Below are 23,403 nucleotides of genomic sequence, written 5' to 3' on the forward strand. Positions count from 1 at the left end.
CCCGCCCCGGGCCATCTGCCCTGTTCCTGCCACTGCTATGGGAGAATGAGGCTCAGAGTGCAGGGGGGCCGCCTGGGAACCCAGCAGGGAGCCCGGGGCCCTAGGTCCCTCCTATCTGCTCCCTTCCCACCACCTCACTCTGGTGGAGGGCAGCCAACAGACCCCTGAGCCCCCTACAGCCCCAACACGCCCAGCAGATAACCTAAGGCTGGGCCTCCTCCCCCATCACACCAGAGTCCTGGGGCCCCGACTCAGAACCCCTGGCCCAGCTCCACGGGTGTGCTGGGCACCACGTCCTCCTCCTCCCGCTCCTCTGCGGCTCTCCCTCCCCAGCACCGCATGTGCTCCCAGCCCACTGCCTCCAGGAAGCCTTCCCTGACGGGGAAGGATCCAACTCTGAAAGATCCAGCTCCGGTCCTCCAGGATTTGGTTTGCCTCCCATTAAGGACGCCTTTTTAGGCTCTTCTGTCCCATTAGCCTGGAAGCTGCCTGAGGATACGCTGTGCCTTCTCCATCAGATTGGCGGGGCAGGGGGGGTAGTCCTGCTGGTGTTGGGGGGCGCTCTCTCCTACATCAGACCAGCTCTCCTTAAAGCAGCGGTCCCTCTGCCCCTCCATCTCCTCAGTCCCGTTATCCAGCCTCAGGCCTGGAGCTGCTGGGAGGGTGGCTGCAGGGGCGCCGTGCCAGGCACCACGTGACTTTGCACAATCCTCAGCGCCTGGCTGTGTGAGCACGTGTGGTGCTGAGGATCTGCACACGCGTGAATGCCCCACCCCCTGCCAGACCCACAGCCCAGCCTCGGCCTGCAGTGGCAGCAGGAAAGAAGCTCACGACAGCCCCCAGCGGGGGTGAAGAGAGTCTCGGGTAAAACAGAGCTCAGCAGCCCACACCCAGTCCCCTCTTTTCAGCATGGCTCACAGCTGTGGAGCGGGCCCTCTCTTTCCCCATTTCACACCCACCTCCTGGGGAAGGGGATACTGGAGGCAAGGCCGGCCTGGTGGTGGGAGTGGGTGGGGCCCCAGGCCCCAGCAGCATACTACAACCTTGCTGACCCCAGTTAAGCCTCCCACTCGCTTCCACTGGACTGGGGGCACTGAGCTCAGTCTGGAGAGAACTACCCAGGATGTGAACTGAGAGGCCTGAGGGCCACCACCGGGCCCTCACACCATGCAACAATGTCCGCCAGAGACCCAGGGACCATCTAAGCCCCATGCCAACTCGTAGGATGGCCCCAACGGCCTAGTCCCCCCAAAGGGCCCCAGGCTCCAACTCTACAGAATGAGGGTAGAGGCTAAGACTAGTTCTCAAATCAGATTCACTGAAACCACTTCTCTAGAAGCCCCTGTAACTCCATGTACAGTTGCCAGGGTTTCTCACTGCACTACGATGTCCTGCTGAAGGCCTAGCTAAGAGCCGCTGAAGGCAGTCCACAGCTCACTGCGCCATGGGTCCTGGGACAGGGCTGCACCAGCCTGGAGGAGGAGACGCCTCCTCTAACTGGCACAGAGCGGCGGATGAGTAGGCCTCTGGCCGGGCTCAGACCCCCCACCTCCTTCATAGCAACACACACCAGTCTCTGGCTGAATGGGTCAAACCTCAGGACTCGGCCACTAGGCCCTGTCGGCTCTGATGAGCAGCAGCCCTGTGTGTGTGCCCGGGTTCGAGAGACACACGGGCAAGTGGACACCCACATGTCCAGACCTGTAACTTCTGCAGCAGCACTACGTCAGCGATCTTCTCCTTGTCCTGCTTGGTCTGCTTGGCCTTCCAGTACTGCTTCTGGGCCGAGTAGCGGTTCATGGGACACACCTTGAAGAGGCAGTCTGGGGAAGCAGAAGGAGAGAGATGGGTTCACACAGGGCTCCGGGAAGACCCCAGCCCGCAGCCCTGCCCGCAAACCCCGCCTCTGCTCTGCCCCTCACCACTGCCCCTGGCCCCACCAGGGTGAAGAGGTGTCGGAAGACCCCTGGAGAACTTGAAGCATCCTGGATTGTGCTGAGTAGGATGGAGGGGCCGAAAAGCAGGTCTGAGAACAGGCCCTCACCTGGGGGTGGACGCGTGCCCTCTTCCCCACGGGAAGTTTATCAGAAGCCCTCAGGACCCCTCCTGTACCCGGTCTGGGTCCAGGTTTTGTACTCTGGCGGCCGACAGTTCACAGCAGCAGCCCTCTCTGGCCCACCACTATCTTGCCCCCAGTTCCCTGGGAAGTTATCAATACATCCCCCACCCCAGAGAGGTGGCCTCCATCCCGCAGCGGGAGGAGGAGACCGTCTGCTGGTCCCTATGGGAGCGACCTGAGGCCTCTCTTCCCCTGAAACCACCTCCGTGCCCGGCTCGTCCCTGCCCTGTAGCAGTGAGACTCCCTGATACTCCGCCTGGGACCCCTTCTTCATAATTCTCCCTTTTAGCCTCTGATTCTAGCAAATTCAACCTAAGACAGAGCCCATTAAAATCCCAGAAATAGGTTCTTTATTAGCTGGTTTTTATTTTGGAAATAGATACAACATCAATGATTTTCATAAGCCCAAACTCCAGAAAGAATGTTCAGATTTTTCTACCTATGGAAAGGAGGCGTGAGTTGGAAAACCCTGAAGTGTGGTGGGGAGAGACAGAAGGATTTGGGGTGTGGTGAAACGCTGGCATGGGGACAGGGCCTGTTTGACAATACCACGGGCCGTGCTGTGAGGCAGTGAGCTCTCCGTCACAGGAGGGAAGCCCAGGAAAGCACAGGACTGAGCTCATGGCCTCTAAGACCCCTCTCAGCCTGCAGTGCTGTGCCTCCCTGATCGGCAGCAATACAGGAGAAGACGGTTGCGCTGGGAACCCAGACAGGGCCTCCGGGGAGGCAGATCACAGAGACGGGGTGCCCCCCCACCATCAGGCCCCTCCCTCTAGCCTCTAAGGGAAGGCTATGTCCCCACTCTGGTCAAAGCTAGTCCTACAGCCCCTGGAAACTAAAAACAAAACTCTGCCCACAAGCAGGCAGAGGCCCCTGGTCATCAGGAAGGGGAACCAAGTGAGGCAAAGTTCCGAGAACACAGAACTTCCTTGAATGCAGGCGGAAAAGACAGCTGCATAAGCAGACGGAGCTACCGAGGGCTGCCCTAGCTTGCCCACCCTGGCACCACCAGCACGAGAGGGCGTCACTTCGGAAACACTCAGTTCTTTGCCCAGAATATGTCTTCACAGGGTTCTGCCCAACCTTCAAGAAGCTGGGGGGTCACCCCCTCCATGAAGTCCTCCTGCTTCTCCAGGCTAAATGGGAGTCTTCAGGGCTTCTGGTCCCCCGGTCACCACATTATGGTTCCCAGTAGGAGTTGGGGGAGCGTGGTGTTTTAGAAACGGGAGGGGGTGATCTTTGTTGTCCCAACCAGTGAGGTCACAGCTAGCCTGTAGTGGGCAGAACAGGGATGCTAGGCACTGGCGCCCTAACACAAAGGGGTCCCACCCGCTCACAGGGGGGCGCTGCAGGCGCGCTCTGGGCCCAGCGTGGTGCGCAGAAACAGTCATTTTTACATGCTTTTAGCAAACTCTGACTTTCCCAGGAGTGCAACTGAGACACAAACAGGGATCTGCGTTGTCCTTTGTGTTGTTCAAACCTACAGGGAGGTTTGTGCTGTTTCAGAGAAAGTGTCACATGGCCGCACCCACCAGCTACATTTGGGGCCGCAGTACTCGTGATTCAGAGGCCAGCTCTGACTGCCGCCTCGAATCTTCTAGTTGTGCCCAAGACCTCCTTCTAAAATCCGTGTGTTACTTGCTTATCACTGTTGTCCTTCTTTTTCTCTTGTCATGCTTGGGGCATTACACTGTCCCTGTTCCCTACCCGCAAACCCTCCACCCACAACGCCGCCCCCCCCAGGCTCCAGGCTCACTCAGATCCTGGCCCTAGACCCCCCCCATTTTATATTACATAAATATGCATATGAACTGGCTGTATTTTTTTTAATTCCACTTTATAATATTAAACGGAGGCTCTGAGTCTGACTGGCTGGTCTACTTAGACAGGAGGGGGCAGTCCAGGCCCTGAGTGAGCCTGGAGCCGGGGAGGGCAGCAAGCCCAGGGCCCTGACAATGGGGTACAACCCGCCCCTCCTCACCCAGCTGACGCCCGCCACACCCAAAGCAGAGAGGAGAAAAGGAGGGGAGATGGACGCTGCCCCGGGTGCCCGAAAGCAGAGTTCTCACTCTTCTGACCTGACTCACCAAGGAGAGAGATTGCAGGGTCACGAGGACTTCCTGTCCCTGGTGGTGATGAGCAGGCTCTAGGCCTGGTTATAATGCATTCTGGACCCACCTCACCAGAAAACAACGAAAGCAACCAGATTTCTCAAACGCGTATTATTTTAAGACTTCTTAAAGAACTGAGAAGGGCTTCCCTGGTGGCTCAGTGGTAAAGAAGCTGCCTGCCAATGCAGGAGACATAAGAGACACACGTTCGATCCCTGGGTGGAGCGATCCCTGAAGGAGGGCATGGCAACCCACTCCAGTAGTCTCGCCCGGAGAACCCCATGGACAGAGCAGACTGGCAGGCTACGTTCTGCAGGGTCACAAAGAGTCGGACATGACTGAAGCAGCTTAGCACACACCAAGAACTGAGTGAGAGGTCATTCAGCCAGAACACAAGATCAAAAGGGGAACCAAGGAGGTATGTAAACACCCAAGCGACTTTACTGGGCATTTGAGTCCAGAGAACACTATCTGGACGGCTTTGCCAGGTGACAAGGCAGATATTCAAGCCCAGGCCCAGGGAAGGAGCGAAGTATAACGGGAGATCCTCCCTTTAAAAGCCGGAACTTCAAAGGGCTACACTCCCAGCATGGCTTGACCCCAGAGAACAGCTCCTTCCCAGAACTAGGGCCCCACGGAGTCCCTTGGATGGTGCCAGGAACCCCAAACTCAAGCCTGGTTTCATGCTCGCATCTTGGACAGGCGGTGTCCCCAGGAATCTGGGGACAGGACAGCCACGCCCTCTCTGGAGGAAGATACCATCATCCTAGTTCACAACCCCTCAGACCAGATGTTCAAATGCAATGACCCATATACAGTCAAGATCACCAGGAATTCCTGGGAGCCAGACGCCACAAGAGAAAACAAACACACAAAGCAAGACACTAGAAACAGACAGGAAGAGACTTCAGACACAGCCATCATCTGTAAAACTCTGCTTAAATCAGTAAAGGAAAGCTTGAGGGTCTCTGTAGAGACACAGGAAACTAAAAATGTGACCAACCTAGGCAGCATATTAAAAAGCAGAGACATTACTTTGTCAACAAAGGTCCGTCTAGTCAAGGCTATGGTTTTTCCAGTGGTCATGTGTGGATGTGAGAGTTGGACTATAAAGAAAGCTGAGAGCCGAAGAATTGATGCTTTTGAACTGTGGTGTTGGAGAAGACTCTTGAGAGTCCCTTGGACTGCAGGGAGATCCAACCAGTCCATCTTAAAGGAGATCAGTCCTAGGTGTTCACTGGAAGGACTGATGTTGAAGCTGAAACTTCAATACTTTGGCCACCTGATGCAAAGAGCTGACTCATTTGAAAAGACCCTGATGCTGGGAAAGATTGAGGGCAGGAGGAGAAGGGGACAACAAAGGATAAGATGGTTGGATGGCATCACCAACTCAATGGGCATGGGTTTGGGAGGCCTCCGGGAGTTGGTGATGGACAGGGAGGCCTGGCGTGCTGCGGTTCATGGGGTCGCAAAGAGTCAGACACGACTGAGTGACTGAACTGAACTGAACTGATAAAATGTAACAGCAGAAAAAGAACCAAATAGAATTTCTAGAAATAAAAAAGCTTCACATTTAAAACTCACTGGATGTAGCAAGAGATGCATCCTAATGCTATTCTATCCCATTCTGTGAAGGATGGTTGATCCCATGACAGGGACTTAACAGCCCACAAGGGGTCAGAACCTGGATCTGAAGAACACATGCCACCCTGGAGCATCCCAGCAGAGACTTGACGCCCGAAGCGATCCCTCCCTGCTCCCTATTCCTCTTTATCTTTCTTGGAAACTTGCTACTAGAACTTGTCAAATTTGTCTTTTTCTCTTACACAGATCCTCCCTTATAGCCTTGCCCACAATACATACCATATAATGCTTGTTGATCCCACTCCTGAGCATATTGAGGAGAAAACTTTAATTCAAAAAGATATATGCACCCCAGCGTTCACAGCAGCATTACTTACGACAGCCAAGACACAGAATCAGCCTAAATGTCCACCTACACGTGAATGGCTAAAGAAGGTGTGGAATGGAATATTAGTCAGCAATGTAAAAGAATGCCGTTTACAGCAACACGGATGACTTAGAGATTATCATATTAAGTGAAGTTAGAAAGAGAAATACAAATACCATATGATATCATATATTCAGAATCCAAAAATGTGATATAAATGAACTTATTTATAAAACAGGAAGAGATCCACAGATACAGAAAACAAATGTGCAGTTACCGAAAGGGGTTAGTGAAGACAGTGAGGGCTAGGGTGGGAGAAGAGACAAGCTGGGAGATTGGGATTAACATACACACACTACTATACACAAAAACAGGCAAATAACAGGGCTCTACTGTGTAAGCACAGGGACCTATAGTCAATAGCTTGGAAAAGAATCTGAAAAAGAATATATATACATACACATAGCGTATAGTGTTAGTCGCTCAGTTGTGTCCGACTCTGCAACCCCATGGACTTTAGCCCATCAAGCTCCTCTGTCCATGGAATTCTTCAGGCAAGAAAACGAGTGGGTTGCCAAGCCCTTCTCCAGGGGATCTTCCCCACACAGGGTCAAACCCAGGTCTTCTGCATTGCAGGCAGATTCTTTGCAGTCTGAGCCACCAGGGAAACCCATACATACACATACGTATATATGCCTATGTATATATAACTGAATCACTTTGCTATACATCTGAAACTATCACAACACTGTAAACTAACTACACGTCAGGTTTTTTTAATGGTTTAAAAAACAGGAGAAAAGCAAGTAAAAAAAATGCTTATTGAATGAATACATGATTTGAGCCCAGGAAAATGTCTGTGGGAGACTTCCCTGGTGGTCCAGCCGTTAAGAATCTGACTGCCAATGCAGGGGACACAGGTTCGATTCCTGGTCTGGGAAGATTCCATATGCCACGGGGCAACTAAGCCCATGCACCACAACTACTGAGCCCTCGAGCTGCGATTAATAAAGCCCACGTGCCCAAGAGCCTGTGCTCTGCAGCTAGAGAGTAGCCCCCAGTGACCACAACTGGAGAAAGCCCATGCACAGCCACGAAGACCCTGCACAGCAAAAGGTAAAATGAATAAGTAATGTTTGAGGTTCACCCCTGCACACATCTCCCTGCTTTCACTCTGCTTCGCTCTTTGCCCAGAGGTGGCCCTGCCCAAACCCAGGAGGGGCCAGACCCTTCCCTTTCATCGGACTGCGGGGCAGAGGGAGGAGAGAAGGACAGCACAGGACCCACACAGGAGCAGCAGCGTCAAAGGCCAAAGAGCAGTCGGGCTCCAGGGGGTTTCCCTACAGTAAAGACTGTGTGCTTGGGGATGGGCCAGGGGTGCCAGGCACAGGGCTGGCGAGGCTGCAGACATGAGGATATTCACTCATCGAATAAAATCAACTGACATTCCCAGAAACTGACCGCTGTTGTTTAGTCACTCGGTCGTGTCCAACTTGTTGCAACCCCGTGAGCTGCAGCACACCGGACTTCCCTGTCCTCTGTCTCCCAGAGCTGGCTCAAACTCGTGTCTGTTGAGTCGGTGATGCCATCCAACCATGTCGTCCTCTGTCGTCTCCGTCTCCTCCTGACTATGGCATGTAATACTCCAAAAACCACTGCGTAGAATCATCCAGGGGAGTTGGGAGATTTAAAAAACACACAAACTCTCAGGTCCCCCATAGACCTGGGCAGTGGGTGAAGCCTAGAGAAATGCATTTTTAAAGGCACACCCCACCCGCACCCCCAATCCCAAGTGGTTCTTCTGCTCAACCAAGGTTGAAAACCACTAGCAGGGGACTCGAGACAAGAACAGAGCACAGGGAATAAAGTTACGCAGCCACAGTTGTGCGTAAGCTCTATGAATCGTGTAAACACCTGTTTCTAATCTTTAGCATTTAGATTCATCTTACAGAACACTGAAGACTCCACTGTGGTTACAGAAGAGAATACAAAGCTTATTCAGCCTTAACGATGTGAAACTTAAAGGGTGCGTGGCTGGTAGGAGGTGTATACCGGGCAGAGCACTGTAGGAGCTGACGGGATGAGAAACAAAGGTGTGACCGCGGTACTCGGGTTTATAAAGGTGACAGTGGAGAACCCACACCAGCCACAGGATGCCGCTGGGATAGGGGAGGGGAGAAAGTGGAGGGGTGAACTCTCCTGAATAAGCACAACATTTGGTGACCTGGGGGAGCAAGCAGAGAAATGATGCAAAGGGTGAATGGGTTTGCCTTCTCTGGTTCCACTGCTGGGGGAGGCACTGAACGGGACCACCCCAGCAGGGAGCAAATTTGCAGTCTGGATCAGAACCCACAGACGTCCCTTCCCTCGGACTCAGCAATTTCACCCCTGGTCCTTCATTAAATAACCACCACCACCACCTTCATTCCTACAGCACAGTCACATTTGTACAAAGCGACGAGAGGACTTCCCTGGTGGTCCAGAGGTTAGGAATCGGCCTCGCAACGCAGGGGACATGGGTTTGACCCGTGGTCTGCGAAGATTCCACATGCCGTGGGGCAACAGAGCCTGTGTGCCACAACCACCAAAGCCTGGGCTCCCCAGAGCCTCTGTCTCCCAGAGCCTCTGTTCCCCAACAAGAGAAGCCACCAGGCCGAGAGCCCCCGTGTCGTCACTGGAGAAAAGTCCATGCGCAGCAACAAGATCCAGTGCAGCCAAAAATAAATAAATAAACCTCAGTTTTAAAAAACGTGACGAGAGACAAGGGTCTTGCAGCAACACTGTTAAGAATGATACAGACTGGAAACAGGCCTGTGCCCATCGAAGCGACTGGTTAAATAAATCACAGTGGAGCCACCTGAGGGCCAGCTGTGGAGCTGCGGCAGGGGAGGGTCAGAAACCCAGGCTGCAACCTGGCTAAACCTTGGAGCAATTAGGCTAAGTGAGACATGCCAATCCCCAAAGAACAAATACTGTATGATTCTGCTCATGTGAAGTCCTTAGATTAATCAGATTCATAGAGACAGGAAGTCAGATGGTGGGGTGGGGGGAACGGGGTGTGAATGGGGAGTTATTATTTAATGGATATAGAGCTTCATTTTACCAAAGGAAAAGCAGTTCTGTGGATGGACGGTGATGACGGCTGATGAGAGACTGCTTAACGCCACTAACCTGTACAACGATACACTTTTTTTTTTTTGGCCAGGCGGTGTAGCTTGCAGGATCTTAGTTTCCTGACCAGATATTGAACAGGGGCCCTCAGCAATAAAAGCGCAGAGTCCTAACCCCTAAACTACGACAGAATTCCCACAACCTGTACACTTTGTCAACAAAGGTCCATATAGTCAAAGCTATGGTCTTGTTTCAATAGTCACGTACAAATGTGAGTTGGACCATAAAGAAGGCTGAGTGCCGAAGAACTGATGCTTTCAAACTGTGGTGCTGGAGAAGACTTGTAAAAGTCTCTTGGACTGCTAGGAGATCAAACCAGTCAATCCTAAAGGAAATCAACCCTGAATATTCATTGGAAGGACTGATGCTGAAGCTAACGCTCCAATGATTTGGCCGCCTGATGTGAAGAACCGACTCACTGGAAAAGACCCTGATGCTGGGAAAGATTGAAGGCAGGAGGAGAAGGGGACGACAGAGGTTGAAATGGTTTGATGGCATCACCAACTAAATGGACACGAGACTGAGCAAACTCCGGGAGGTGAAAGACAGGGAAGTCTGGTGTGCTGCAGTCCATGGGGTCACAGAATCAGACACAGCTTAGCGACTCAACGGTACAATACACCATACACTTAGAAATGAATGAGATGGTAAAGTCTGTGTAGCCATTCACCACAATTAAAAAATAAACATTTTTGAAATGCTTAAAAGTAGATCATCTGTAGGAACAGTTTTCACAGTTGTCCAGGAATATGGATACAAATGAGTTTTTAAAAGAAAAAAAAAAGCGGGGGGGAGAGTTCAAGATCTCTATGTACTAATATAGAAAGGTCTCCAGTAGGATCTATCCACAGCAAGACCCACAGAGTAAAAAGAGCAAAGATATAGAACAGAGTATATAGAAAACCACCCCAGGGACTTCTCCGGTGGCCCAATGTTTGACTGCAAGGGACACGGCTTTGACCCCTCATCCCTGGCTGAGGAACTAGGATACAATTGCCTCGTGGGTATGGCCCCAAAAAACAATGCTTCCTCGGTGTGAAAAAGAGGAGTCTAAATATATGTTTGCATTTGCAAGAAGAGCCATGGGAGGATGCATAAGAAGCTGAAGAAAGTGGCTACCTAGAGGAACAACAGTGGAGATGGGAGAGGGCGTGAGAGCAAGTTCCTGATGGATGCTGCACAGTGTTCTGATGTGTACCTGGATGAATAAATTACCTAGTTGGACTCTCCAGCAGGGCAGTCCCTGGAAATGGGGACAGGAGAGGGTGGGGTGGGGGTGCTGGTGCCCTCATTTGGATCCTGGAGTCTGAATTTGTTTCCCTTTCATAGAAAGGAAAAAAAGAAAAGATGAAGAATAAAATGGTAAGTACCCCATAAACATATGAAAAGATGTTCTGTCTCACTAGCAGTCAGGGGAATGCAAATTTAAACCACAGTGAGATGCCATTTCACACCCAGCAGGCTGGAAGACATTTAAGCGGGACAAAACCAGGATGGGGCTGCAGCAAGGGCACCCACAATGTGTCAGGGGTGAGTGGGGGTGAGCCCGCACAGCCCCCAAGGAAGGCAGCAGGGGCCGTTCCTAGAGAGACAGAAGAGCTGCCACCCACCGGGGTCAGCCCCCCTCGAAACACACAGGAGAAACCCCTGCGCGCAAGCTCAGGGAAACACGTGTGCACCGGCTGCCCACTGCAGCATTGTTGGCAACTGTCAAAAACTGCAAACAAGTAAAGGTTCATCACAGCAGAATTGGATAAAGGACTGCCGTTGGCTCACCCAGTGGAGTATCACGCAGCAATTAAACAGATGAACTAGAGCCACAGGGATCGATAGATAAATCCCCAAAAACAGTGCAGCAGGAGAAAACTGCAGAAAGGTCTGTACAGAAGGCTACCTTTAATATATGGGGTTGGAAAAATGGAAAAGAATACCCTATATAACTCATACAAATGTCTCTATATATTAGTAGCAAAAGCATAAAACCAGGCCCCTGGATGAGGTACCCCATTTTCTGAGAGTGTCTGCCTCTAGGGAGGGGGAAGGGAGAGAAATCAGGGAAGATGCAGGGGGCTTCGGCATAAGATGCTGTCTCTTTAAGAATGAAGAGGATCTGAAATAACCAGGGCAGAAAGGATTTGAGAGAGCTCAGTCTTGGGTAAACGAGTGTGTGTTATTTTTCTCTTTGCATGCTCTTTTTAGTAGTTAAAATGGATCTTAATAACAATACAAGTAACACTGAACCGGGCTTGGAAGATGGGCAGGGAGAGCAGAGGCCTGAGGCTGGGGGCGGAGGGCACCCATCAGGAAGCACAGGGAAGTCCCCTCATCTAGCCCCGCCCCAGCACCTGCCCCTCCTGGATGGGGTAGGTGACCCCTACCCTCTTCATGGGGTTGCCTAGCAGGGATGTGAGCCCAGAGCTTCCCAGGGAGACGGGAGGCGCGTCCTTCTGCACCGGGCCTCCAGCGCCAGCGTGGAGGAGAGGGCTGTGGGACTGACCCTGCGGGATGGACCCTCCCTCCCTCCTCTCGGGAGCCATAACCCGAGGCTCTAACCCGAGGCCCCCGCAGTGAACCGGAGGCCAGGGAGGCCGGCCTGGCGCATGGTGCCCAACACACTGGGGCGCCCACAGCCTGGGCCTCCCAGGGCCCTGCCAGCTCCGGAAAGAATTCCCTGAGCATGTCGGGGCTTGGGACAGCCCTGGGAGGTACTGGAGCTGAGACCACAAGCAGGGAGCTAACCAGAGGCCGATGGAGGCTGGGTGGGGGCTTCATGGGCTTGGCTGCCTCTCCTGGGGACCTCCAGGGTCGGCAGGGGAAGGGGCAATCCGCTGCGTGGGGAGAGAGGGCAAGATGCAGCTCGAAGCCAGGGGGAGGCCCCCAGGTGGCCTCAGGACACAGCCGGCCTCCCTGAGAGCTCTGGGCAAGTTCTAGATGCCTGCCACGGCCCCCAAACCCTGGGGGGGGTCTCCCTCCAGGGCTGTTTGCGGAAGAAACACCGAACAGTCAGAGACCAGGCTCCAGGGTTGGGGGGAACCTTGGTCTTGAAGCTGGAAAGGTCTGCACCCACGTCTCTCACCCCAGGTTGTCACACTCCGGCGAACACCCACCAATCAGGGGGTCGCACAGACTCCTGTCCCAGAGGGTGGGCTTCTTCTCAGGTCCACATAGGGCCCCAGGGGGTCCAGAGGGGCCTCGGCCCACCTCACCCCGACACCCAGGCCAAGGGCAGCAGGGGCAGGAAGGAAGCTGGAGGCTGAGCCCCCGGGTGTCTCTGGGGATCACGCGGCAGCTCCCGAGGCTGGGGGGGGGCCCCTGCTCACGGGCTTTGGGACAATAAGGAGGAAGAGAAAGGAGGGGGCGGGAGGAGGGCAAGAAGTCAAAGGAGCACTTGTTCTGCTAAGTAGAGGTTTTGTTGTCAAAAACTGGCCCCAAACTCTGTCTCTGGGAACTCCAGGGCAAGCCTTGGTCCACCACACCCCACTGTCCATCGCCAGCTCCCACCTCGCCGCAAAGCTGACTCCACACACGGCCACGCCGCCACCTTCTCTTCTCCTGTCGCCCCCGGTCACCCCCCACCCCACACAGCCCAGCCTCGGGACCCTCACCACACCCTCCAGTCCTAAGTTCATCCTAAGAACTCACGGAAGCCCTCAGCCAGAGCAGGAAACTGCAAGCTCTCCTCTTTCTGGCCTCAGGAAAGTGCCCCACCCTCGCCCTAACTGGCCCCCCACCCCACTTCAGGACCAGGGTGGTCTGAGCTGCGTCTCCAAGCAGCTGGCCTGCACGAGCACCCTGAGACCTCCACCTTCATCAAGAGCACGGCTGATAAAGATGAGGAACTGGTGCTGGTGGGAACCAGGGAGGGGCCCAGGGTCGGGGAAGATGTGAGGGAGTGTGGCCAGACGGCGCTGGACAAAGGGGACACGTGGCCAGGCACGGCCCAACCTAAGAGCCCACGCAGGCACGTGATGGAAGCAGAACAGCAGATGTGGGTCCCCTGTGGCCTGGGGGGACCCCCTCTGTCTCCTCCGTACTCCGACGGATGGGCAAGGCCCCCCGGCAGACAGCCCAGGAGGCCGCAGAGCCCTCTTGACCGCTGTTCCCTCCGTCAACTGCAACCCTCTCGGGACAATCCCAGCTGACCTCTCCCCAAGAAGCAGCCACATGGGCAGACAGGCGGCACCGCCCGGCATGTCCCGGCCCGCTCCCACCCTGCCCACCACACCCAGGATCCGTCTGCCTGCCTCAGCCTCACAGGGAGTCACCACAATGACAGCTTCCCCTGCTGGGCGCAGGAGCAGCAGGGTTTCAGCCCCAGGCCTGCGGGGCGGGCGGAGAAGCCCGCGGACCGCAGGGCACACAGAGCGGGGAGGCGGATGCCCGGAGTCACACGGCAGAGCCAGAGCCCGCACCAGAAGCCCCCGCGGACAGGAGTCACCCACGCCGCCTGGGGCCGAGGACACGGTCACGACCGGGGCTGGGAGGAGGGACTCAGGCAGCGGGGGCTCCGGTCCCCGCACCAGGCGGCATAGAGCAGGGCGAGCAGGTCCTCAGCAAACACCCAGTCACGCAGAGAGCCTTGCGGGGAGGTGGCGGGGAGGTCAGGGGAGGTCAGGCCCCCCCCCGGCCAGAAGTGGGTGCGCCCCTGAGAAGTACCGCGTGCCCCCACAAAAGTGAAGACAGAGGCCACCCTGACAAGAAGGCGTCCTTCGGCCGATGGGGGTTCCACAGACCACATGAGGGCCGCGGGCGCCCGGCCTGGCCCACCCGCTGGGCCCGGGCTGTGTCTGCACCCAGGACTCGGCGGGGGGCGCGAGGACTCACCTCGGAACTTCTTAGGGGGGTTGTCCAGGTCGCCGGCCGCGGGCTCCACCACACAGCGGTCATCCACCAACCTGCGGGACGAGGCAGCGAGTCAGCACAAAGAAGACGCCCGCCTGCCCAGGCGGCCCAGGGCACCAGCAAGGCCTCCAAAGAGACCGCGCGAGGGACGGAATGGAAGGCTGGGTTAGCAGATGTAAACTTTTATATATGGAACGGGTAAGCAACAGGGTCTCACTGAGCAGCACAGAGAACTACGTTCTGGAACGGAAAAGACTGTGAAACGGAATGCATGCACGTAAAACGGAATCGCCTTGCTGTGCAGCTGACACAACACGAACTCAACCACACGTAAGCGAAAGGAAGAAACCTCTCTCCATCGCCGACAGTCTCTTGCCATCGAGCCAGCCCCTTTCCGGGTGCCACTGTTAAAAGGCGAGGTCCCCGGGTAGGGGTGGGGGAGCCCCAGAAAAAGCACAGAGGCACACGCAGTCCGCCACCGCCCTCCTCCCGCTGGAGCTGCAGCTGCGGCCTGGGGGCCTACGGCCGGTCTAGGCGGCCACACACGGCCCTGAGACCCCACCCAGACCTATGGAGGAGGGAGAGAGAAGGGGACCGAGAGACAGAGATTCGGAGAGACACGGAGAGACAGAAAAGAGTCAGAAAGGCAGGGGAAGGAGCAGAGGCAGAGAGACTAGAAGCGCCTGCAAGAAACGCTGATGAGACTAGGGGGCAGCCTCTGGGTCTCAAAGACAAGACAAGGCAACTTGCGCCTCCCCAGTCTCCGTCAGGCCCATTCCACACCCTCCGCTGTGGTCCCTGGGCCTGAAATTCCTCCCCTCCATCCTGGCTGGGGTTAATCCTGAGTCTCTGGAGGACACCCAGCCACGCATCCATCCATTCCCACATTTAACACTCTTCAACGCCACACAAGCCTCTAACACAATGATGGTGATGATGACGACCCACCATCTCAGAGGCCAGCTCTATCTCAGTACTTTACAACCTCTGCCTCTGAATTCTCACCAACTCCCCGCAGGGGGCTAGTCATGAGCACTATTTTATAGAGGAGGAAACTGGGTTTGAACATTAATTTGTCTCAAGGCACAGAGCTAATTCCAAAGCCTCCTTCTGCTCCTCCCCTCCTTGGATTGGCCAACAAGGCCTTTTGTGATCTGACCTCCACCCCCTCCCTAGCCAGCCTCACAACCTCCCTGCCCCAGCTGTTGGGAGGTCTCAAGGTCCCTGGAACTCTCATCTCCACAGAGTGGTCCCAGAAGCCGCCCCACCGCTCCCCTCCAAGCCCCTTCATTCTTTTATCCTCAGTCCCTCCTACCCGGTGAAGCCTTCCTTGGCCAATGCCCTCCCGCCCTCCACGTCCCCCTACCCACCCAGCCCTGTATTCCCACAGCACCTGGTCCTGGCCTCTCCCGCGGCCATGTCTCCTCTGGGGCTCCTTGCGGTGTCTAGACCATGAGTTCCCTGAGGACAGGAACCTGGGATTTCCCCTTTGGAATCACCAGCACAACACAGCCCACAGTAACAATGATGACAGCAAGCAGGATTTTGCTTCTAATGCTTTCATATATTATTTAATTTTCTAAGTCTCCCCTGTTTTTGCAGGAGTTATTCCATTTTGCAGGAGATATGGAGAGGGCAAATGATCCGGCCGAGGACACACAGCCTGCAAGCAGCAGAGCTGGGCTTTGAAGGCAACGGTGCAGCCTCAGGAAGGGGAGAGAAGGGCCTGCTGCGGGGACCCCATCCCCAGCCTCCAGCTCCGTCCTCTCTCCTCCACCGGCACTCAGGCCCTTGGTCATCTTGGCCACACGCACAGGTTCAAAGCACTGCTTGTAAGTTCACTGATAACTTCCGCCTCCACCTCCTCTGTCCCTCTTCCCCCAAACTCCAGGTTCGTAATCTAACCACCCACTCCACGTCTCCACTTGGATGTCCACAGGAAATCACAAACTCAGCACGTTCCCATCGCGGAGCTCCTGCTCTTCTTGAAGCCCTCTCTCCATCCAGCTAATTCCTCCTTCCAATTGCCGGTCCTCTCGCTCACCTCTCACAGCTAACCTGTGAGGAAACGCTGTGGGCTTTATCATTAAAATATGTATGGAATCTGAATCTAAAATATGACAAAAATGAACCTATCTATGCAACAGAAACAGACTCAGACATAGAGAACAGACACAGACACGAGACTTGCGGTTGCTGCAGGGCTGGGGTGGGGCGGTGGGGGGGGGGACATCAGGGAGGGATGGGGAGACTGGAGTTTGGGAGGAGCAGGTACAAACGATTATATACAGGAAGGGACAAACAACAAGGTCCTACTGTAGAGCACAGGGAACTACATTCAATATCATGTGATGAAATCATAGTGGAAAATAATATTATGTATAAATGAGTCACTTTGCTGTACAGGAGAAGTCAACAACATTGTCAATCAATTCTACTTCAATAAAAATTTTTTAAAACATGTACAGAATCTGACTTTTCATCACGCCAACACCACTTGGTCCAGGCCCCCAGCGGCTCTCACCTGGATATCACTGTCTCCCCATTGGTCTCCTAACACCCTTCTCACCTCTACAGCCTGTCCTCCACATAACAGCAAAGGGATTCCTTGAAAAGGTCAGTCAAATCAGGACAGTCCTCTGCTGGGAACCTCCAAAACCACCCATCTCAGAGGGTAAGGCAAGAACTCACAAGACCCCTTCACCTCTCACACCTCATCTCCTCCCCACCCCCCGACACCAGCCCCTGGCCCACTCTGCTCCAGCCCACCATCTTCCTCCAGGCTCCTCAAACCTTCCAGGAGACTTGACCCTGGCTCTTCCCTCTGCCTGGCACTCTCTACCCTAGACACCTTCCTAGCTCCACCCCTCCCTCATCTCCTTCAGATTTCGGCTCAAATGACCCATTCCTGTGGCCAGGCTCCCTCCCTACCCTTTTAAAAACTGTGGACTGCTCTCACACTTCTCATCCCCCTGCCTGCCTCACTGTTCTCCATATCACCACTCGGCCTGCTACAGAGTTTATCTGGGGTCCTATTCCTCCCTGACCTGAGATGGAAGGTTCATGAGGACAGGGATGTCTGTATTGCTTCCTCCTGTATCCCCAGCACCTGGACCACCTGTCTGGCGCGGAGTGGCACACTTGAAATACACACTGAGCGAATTAATCATTTTACTAGCTACTGAGGGAAGCACACGAGAAGCAAAAGATAAGGTCTCTGCCTCAGGGAATTCAAAACCTCACTGGGAAGACAAGTCCCAGACTCAGAAGAGTTCATGATCTAAGGAATACACATAGGTGCCAACTGATGGTACCAGCTGTGGATTTTGTCCAAGAAAGGGAGAGGTCAGAGCTTGGCCAATCAGAGAAGGTGTGAGAGAAGAGGCAAGAGCTGTGCAGAACCTTGAATAATTCATAGAATTTCCTGTAAGACATTAGTGAATCAGATTAGCTGGCTGTCTCTTGGCAAAGCCCTGAGAGGAGGGGTTGCAGGATGGGTGAGTTTGGGTAGGGGAGGGGAGGAAGTCGGGGCAGGGCTGGGACCTGCACTGCTGGGGGTACTGGACAGCCAGAGGGCATTATGGAAGTCAGGGCAACGGAGAGAGGCTTGGGCACCCCCACGGCCTCCATCTTGACCAGTGCATAAGGCCCTGTAGAGGCCATGTCCCCAGAGACTCACAGTCTGAGGAAAATCCATCCTCACCTCACAAACCCTCCATCCCTCCCCTGGGAACTCTTTGTCTGGGTCACATGTGCAGAAAAAAGGACATGCAAGTGTGGATGCCTGGCGTGCTTTTCCTAATGCCCCTGGCACAAGTGTGCCTGGTCATCATCTGGATGTCCTTCTGTCCCCACCCACTCTGCCATAGCTTCTGAAGCCCTGCGGTCTCCAACTGAGCCCCTCCCCAGTGCCCAGTGGTTTACAGAGCAGAGCACATTTGGAGAGTGCAAGCTGAAGCCTCCTAGAGAAGGGGAGGGGTTGGTCAGGAGCGGGGCTTGGCCTCCAGCAGAACTGCAAGCAAGGTCAGAACGGAAAACATCCCAGATCGGCAGCCAAGAGGGGACAGGAATGGTCTGCATGGGCGGCCAGAACAGAGAAGCAAGCCAAGTGGACCATGAAATAAAAAAGGCAGGGGGCTCCTGGAAGGCATCCGGAACACAGACTCAGGAAGATGGGACTTTCAGGACTTCCTCCGGGATCCAACATCCCACTCCCTCCCTTCTCCAAGTGCGGGTCCTGGATGAGCAAAATCAGCACAGCCTGGGAACATTCCGCACCCTTCCCCTGCAGCCTCTGAGGGATGGCACCTCGCCCTCCCCATCATTTCATTTCCCATCTGGAGGGCAGCCCTCCACCAAGCTCGTAGGCAAGGAGGGCAGCCAGCTGCAGGGTGTTTAGGAGGTCCCAAACTGCCCCGCAGCGCGCCCGCGGAAGTCTCCCCTCCGTCCCTCAGAAGCTCCTCCTCAGGACTGAGGCATCCCAAGAAGGTGCTATCGGGCGGGCGGGGAAGGGAGGGGTGTCCCGTGAAGCCATTTACAGATAAGCGAGAAAGCCCCTATCGGACGGGCTGCGGAGAAGGAGACCCGAGGCCAGAGGGAGGCACGAAGGCCGGGACTTCAGACGGCTAAGTTTCGACGGAGTGGGAGCCTCAGAGGGCGCGGCCGGGACTTCCGAGCCTCTGGGTAGAGCGAGAGGCGGAGAGGTGGTCGCCGAGCCCCGCGCCTAGGCCCCCTGAAGCCCCGCCCCCGGTTCGCCGAGGCCCCGCCCCGGTTCGCCGAGACCCCCTGAAGCCCCGCCCCGGTCCATCGAGGGCCCCTGAAGTCCCGCCCCGGCCCGCGAGGCCCCGCCCCAGCCCGCGAGACCCCGCCCCGGCCCGCGAGGCCCCCTGCCTGCTCGCGGAGGCCGCAGAGCGCTCCCGGCCAGCCCCGGCCCTGCCCCCGCCGCGGAACGAAACTCGCCTCCCCGCGTGCGGCCGTCGCCCCAGCCGCGTCGCGGAGGGAATGCGAGCATGGCCTCGCCCCGGCCTGCCTCCCACTGCAAGCCGCCGCCAGGACGCTGGGCCCGGGCCAGGCTCGCCCGGGGGCGGCAGGAGGCGGGCGCGAAGAGGTGGGGACGAGCCGCCAGCGCCCGCGCTTTCCTCCCCAGCCAGGGAGAGCCCCGGGGGAGCCCTTCCCACTGGTGGCACCCACATCCCGGCCGTACCCGCCTCATTCTCCCTCAAGGTGGGGGCATCTGTGTGGACTGTACTAGCCCGGTCACAGGTGTCCGGCTTCTGGTGCGCACCTGGCGCCGCAACCAGAGCCGGGCTCTCCTAGGAGAAGCTGCCCCTAGCTTCCCCGTCCCCACCCCGCCTGAGCGCCTCCATCCCCGTCCAAGGGCTGGGGAATGGCCTACTGCCGCGCTCAGCCAGCCCTGTTATCTGTCCCCCGGCGCGTCCTGCCACATTCAAGGCCGGCCGCACCTCCGCTCCTCCGAGTTCCCTGTCTGTCCCCACCAACTAAAGGTAGGGGGGTGCCTCAGCCAAGATCACCTTAGAAGAACCGACGCTCCGCTGTGCAGAACACGTTTACTTTATAAATCGTTTTTACACCCAGTACCTCATCCCATTCTTACCAGTCCAGTGAGGTTCACAGAGTTAAAGGAACCACCTGGTCCACGCAGCTGGTAGCTGATGGCACTTGTACCATCTAGGGCTCCATAGGTCCCACAAAATTTTACTGCGAAGGGATGAAGTGCTGGGTGCGGTCCCCAACCTCTGGAAGCTCCTGTCCACCATGCTGAGTCCTGTGAGTAAAGGAGCTGCGTACTACACTATCGCCAACTGAGGACAGTGGGAGACATAAGATGGGTCTGAGCCTGCACCGTGCAGGGCCCAGGAGGGATCAGCAGGGTGGGCAAGGGGAGGGGGTGAGAGGAGAGGGAGGGTCCGGCAGCAAGTCGGTGGGCAGGCCTGCCCTGGACCCTCTGAACAGGAGTTAGTGGACAGCTCTGCTCTAGAAGGATGTGGAGGGCGCTGCCCTGAAAATGCTCCAGGGCCTGCACCCCAAGACCTTGGGAAGGAAGAGAGAAACCCAGATGCATCCAGGGGCCTTAGCTGGCCCCATTCTGCCCGGGGTGGACTTTGAGATCCGGTGGAAGGATGGGAAACGTAGTGGGCCGGGTCAGTGCTGCCAGGAAAGATTAGATAAGCAGGAGGAAGAAAGGAGCTAGAAGTGGTGCAAGTGACTATCAGAGGAGCAGCTGAGGAAAGAGGCCTGCAGACTGGAGAGACCCCCAAGGGTTCCTAGACAGCCCCTCCCTGATCTAGCCTGGGAAAGAGAGGTGCAGGGGGAGACCAAGGAGCTCAGGCCGCACGGTTAAAGGAACAGCCAGTTCCAGACCCCAGATCTCCTGACTCCCAGCCAGGGCACTGGCCACCACCCCACAGATCTAGGCCAGACCCACGGAAGGCCACTCCCAAACCAGGCACTGTCAGAACACTGGGATGGACTGGTGGTGGATGGAGGCCTTGGATTCCCCCTCCCCAAATACTGGTGCGGGTGGGGAGGAATGCTGGGCAAGTAACCCAGGTTCACTGGCTGGGATCCCTGGCTCATCAGAGAAAAGCAGTCCACTTCTGCATCCTTGCAGAAAAACACCCATAAACCTGACCTCTACACATTTTTCTTTACCAAGGATCCACCCTGAGCCACCGAAGGGACCAGAGTATATGGACTTTAAAATAAGCATGGCTCATCCTTTCAGAGAGCTTATGTCTAGAAAGGACAGCAAGCCACATACTCAAGCTCTTGGGGAATCCCAAGAGTCTCCCCAGCAAGGAACAGAGGCAGCAAATGTGATTAAACCTGACCAGACTGAAATAAAGACCCTTGGCCAGGGCACAAGCTTTCAGAGCGCTGCCTCTGCCCACAGGCCTGGGTTTCTGGCTCTCAGGGCTGGGTGGGCTCTGGCAAGTCCTGGGGTCTCTATTAGGCCAAGGAGAAGAGGGACGGGGAGCAGGAGAGACAAGAGAGCTGAGAAAAGGCACAGAAGACAGGCAACCCTGGGCCACCCAGCCCACCCCCAGGCTTCTCTCCTGCGCTCCATCCAGGGCGTGGGCTCTGGGCCCGTCCAACCTGCCTAATAACTGAGGCTGGAGGGGCCTCCGCAGGGCAGCCCCGCGGCCTAGGCCACCCAGCTTCAGACCCAGCGGGGCAACCCTGATGACTCCACAAAGGGAGAGACTGTCTACAGCCTCCCCATCAGGGTGAGGAACAAAGAAATGGGGGCAGGCGCTGCTTCAGATTAAAGGAGACTCAGGAGGCATTGTGAATCAAATTAACACATGGACCTTGATCAGATCCTAATTTAAAGACACCAGTGGTCGAGGCCAGACTGAGAACAATGGAGTGTATTGGACTATGGATCCGGCATTGGATGTTATTCGGAAATTACTAACTGGTGTGACAGGACTGCGGTTACACAGGAACACAGCCTATTTCTTAGGAATGTAAAATGAAGGATGTAGAGGCGAAAACATGCCTTGCATCTAATTTACCATGAAATACTTCAACAAAAAAATAAGCACAGTAAATATGGCAAAATGTAAACAATGACTAGGTCTAGTGGTGGATATATGTGTTCTAAATAATTCTCTCCTTTTTTTTTTTTTTTTGCAGCATTGTGAGACATGCAGGACCTTAGTTCCCCAACCAGGCATCGAACCTGTGCCCCCTACACTGGAATGTGGCGTCTTAATCACTGGACCACTAGGGAAGTCCCTTTCCCTGCTTTTATAAATTTTATATATGCCTCCAGTTGGTGGTAAGGGGTCAAAGGGACAGCACAGACCAGAGCTGTAAATACTTGGGAAAGTCCACCCATTGCCAGCAGCAGCAGCATCTGTGAAACACAGACCGAATTCTCCCTCTCACAACCTGTCACCCCCGTCACCCTGTTTCTAGACTCAGATCCTGGAAAGCTGGTTCTCCTGCAGGCTGGAGGAAGGCGGTGATGGCTGGCTGGCTGGCTGGCTGAGTGATGGGAGAGGGATTTGTGAACCAAATATGCACAGGTGTCTGCCTCAAACACCTGCAGCTGCCCCTGGGCTAAGATTTATGTTCACCGTCTCTTCTGGCTCTGCCCACCTGCCAGCCAAACAAATATGAACCTTTACACGCACTGTGATCATTTCATTCCCCACCCAGGAGTCCCCACAGTCTTATCTCCCCAAGGGCAATGTGTCCCCCTCTCCAAGCCCCAGTCCCACCACCACACCGCAGGTCCACTGTGCTGTCAATACCCAGCCTCATTTCTGCCCTGGTGTGAAAAATCTTGCAGCCTCTTCTCCAGTAGCCGTGGCAGACTCCTGCTGGGTCACCCCCCACCTCCCCAGGGGTCCGCCATGCAGAAGGCTGCAGGTACAAATGCTGGGGCTCGGAGCTGAGGCCCGTGATGAACTTACTGGAGATCTGGGCCCTGCTCTCCTCCCCTCCCCCAACAGGCCTCCCTCCCTCCTCTCTCACAGCCCCCACTTCCAGGGAGGAGTCCCCCAGCTCCACACCGGGTGAAGTGTGGTGAGCAGGCCTGGGGGTGGACTGCAGGAGATATCTGCTCAGGAGTAATCGGTGCTCAGGAGTAATCGAAACAGACGCCTCCCCTCAAAGGAAGGGCAGAAAGCTGCTGTGACCCCACCCTGAAATCCAGCATATCACCCCACCCCCAGCCCAAGCCTCTGCCCCACCCACCCACAGCCTCACGGGGCCAAGAAGGGGAGGGGAGGGGACATGGGTCAGGAATGTAGGGCAGGGCAGAGCAGGAGCAGCTGGCTACAGCAGGATTCTTTCAGGGCCCAGGAGGAGCAGGCAGCTGGGTCCCTGGAGCCCCACGGCGGGAACTTGGAGCTGATTATGTCCTTGGGCCACCCCCACACTGACTCGTCTCCACTGCAGCCCTCCCCATCACGGCCACCACGCCCAACCTGGCCCAGCCTGGAGGGCAGAGACTGGTCCTACTCCCCACACCACTAGTGCAATCCTCTTAGACTCGTGATGTGAAGTGAGCATCCCTGGGGCACTGGGTCCCAGCTTCCTCCTCCTCCTCTCCATCACCACCTCCACCGCCAGAGTTAGAGAGAGCCAGCAAGGGAAAAGATGTGCCTGGGCATTCCCTGGTGGTCCAGAGGAAAGGACTCCACACTCTCCCTGCTGAGGGCCTGAGGTTCAGTCCC

The 23,403-nt window shown here is 55.6% G+C and overlaps 1 protein-coding gene across 2 annotated transcripts in view; it reads right to left on the reverse strand.

Annotated features, from left to right (window-relative positions):
- ITPR3 (inositol 1,4,5-trisphosphate receptor type 3) overlaps positions 1-23,403 on the reverse strand; it is a 67,329-nt gene that overhangs the window by 38,821 nt on the left and 5,105 nt on the right. For both annotated transcript variants that reach the window (XM_040249087.1, XM_040249088.1), the window contains exons 2-3: positions 14,177-14,247; positions 1,702-1,823 (exon numbers count right to left, since the gene is read on the reverse strand). In XM_040249087.1, the coding sequence (XP_040105021.1) occupies positions 1,702-1,823; positions 14,177-14,247 (193 nt within the window). The remainder of the gene's footprint in view (positions 1-1,701; positions 1,824-14,176; positions 14,248-23,403) is intronic.

Source organism: Oryx dammah, unplaced genomic scaffold (genome assembly GCF_014754425.2).
Source record: "Oryx dammah isolate SB20612 unplaced genomic scaffold, SCBI_Odam_1.1 HiC_scaffold_11, whole genome shotgun sequence".
Classification (NCBI taxonomy): domain Eukaryota; kingdom Metazoa; phylum Chordata; class Mammalia; order Artiodactyla; family Bovidae; genus Oryx; species Oryx dammah.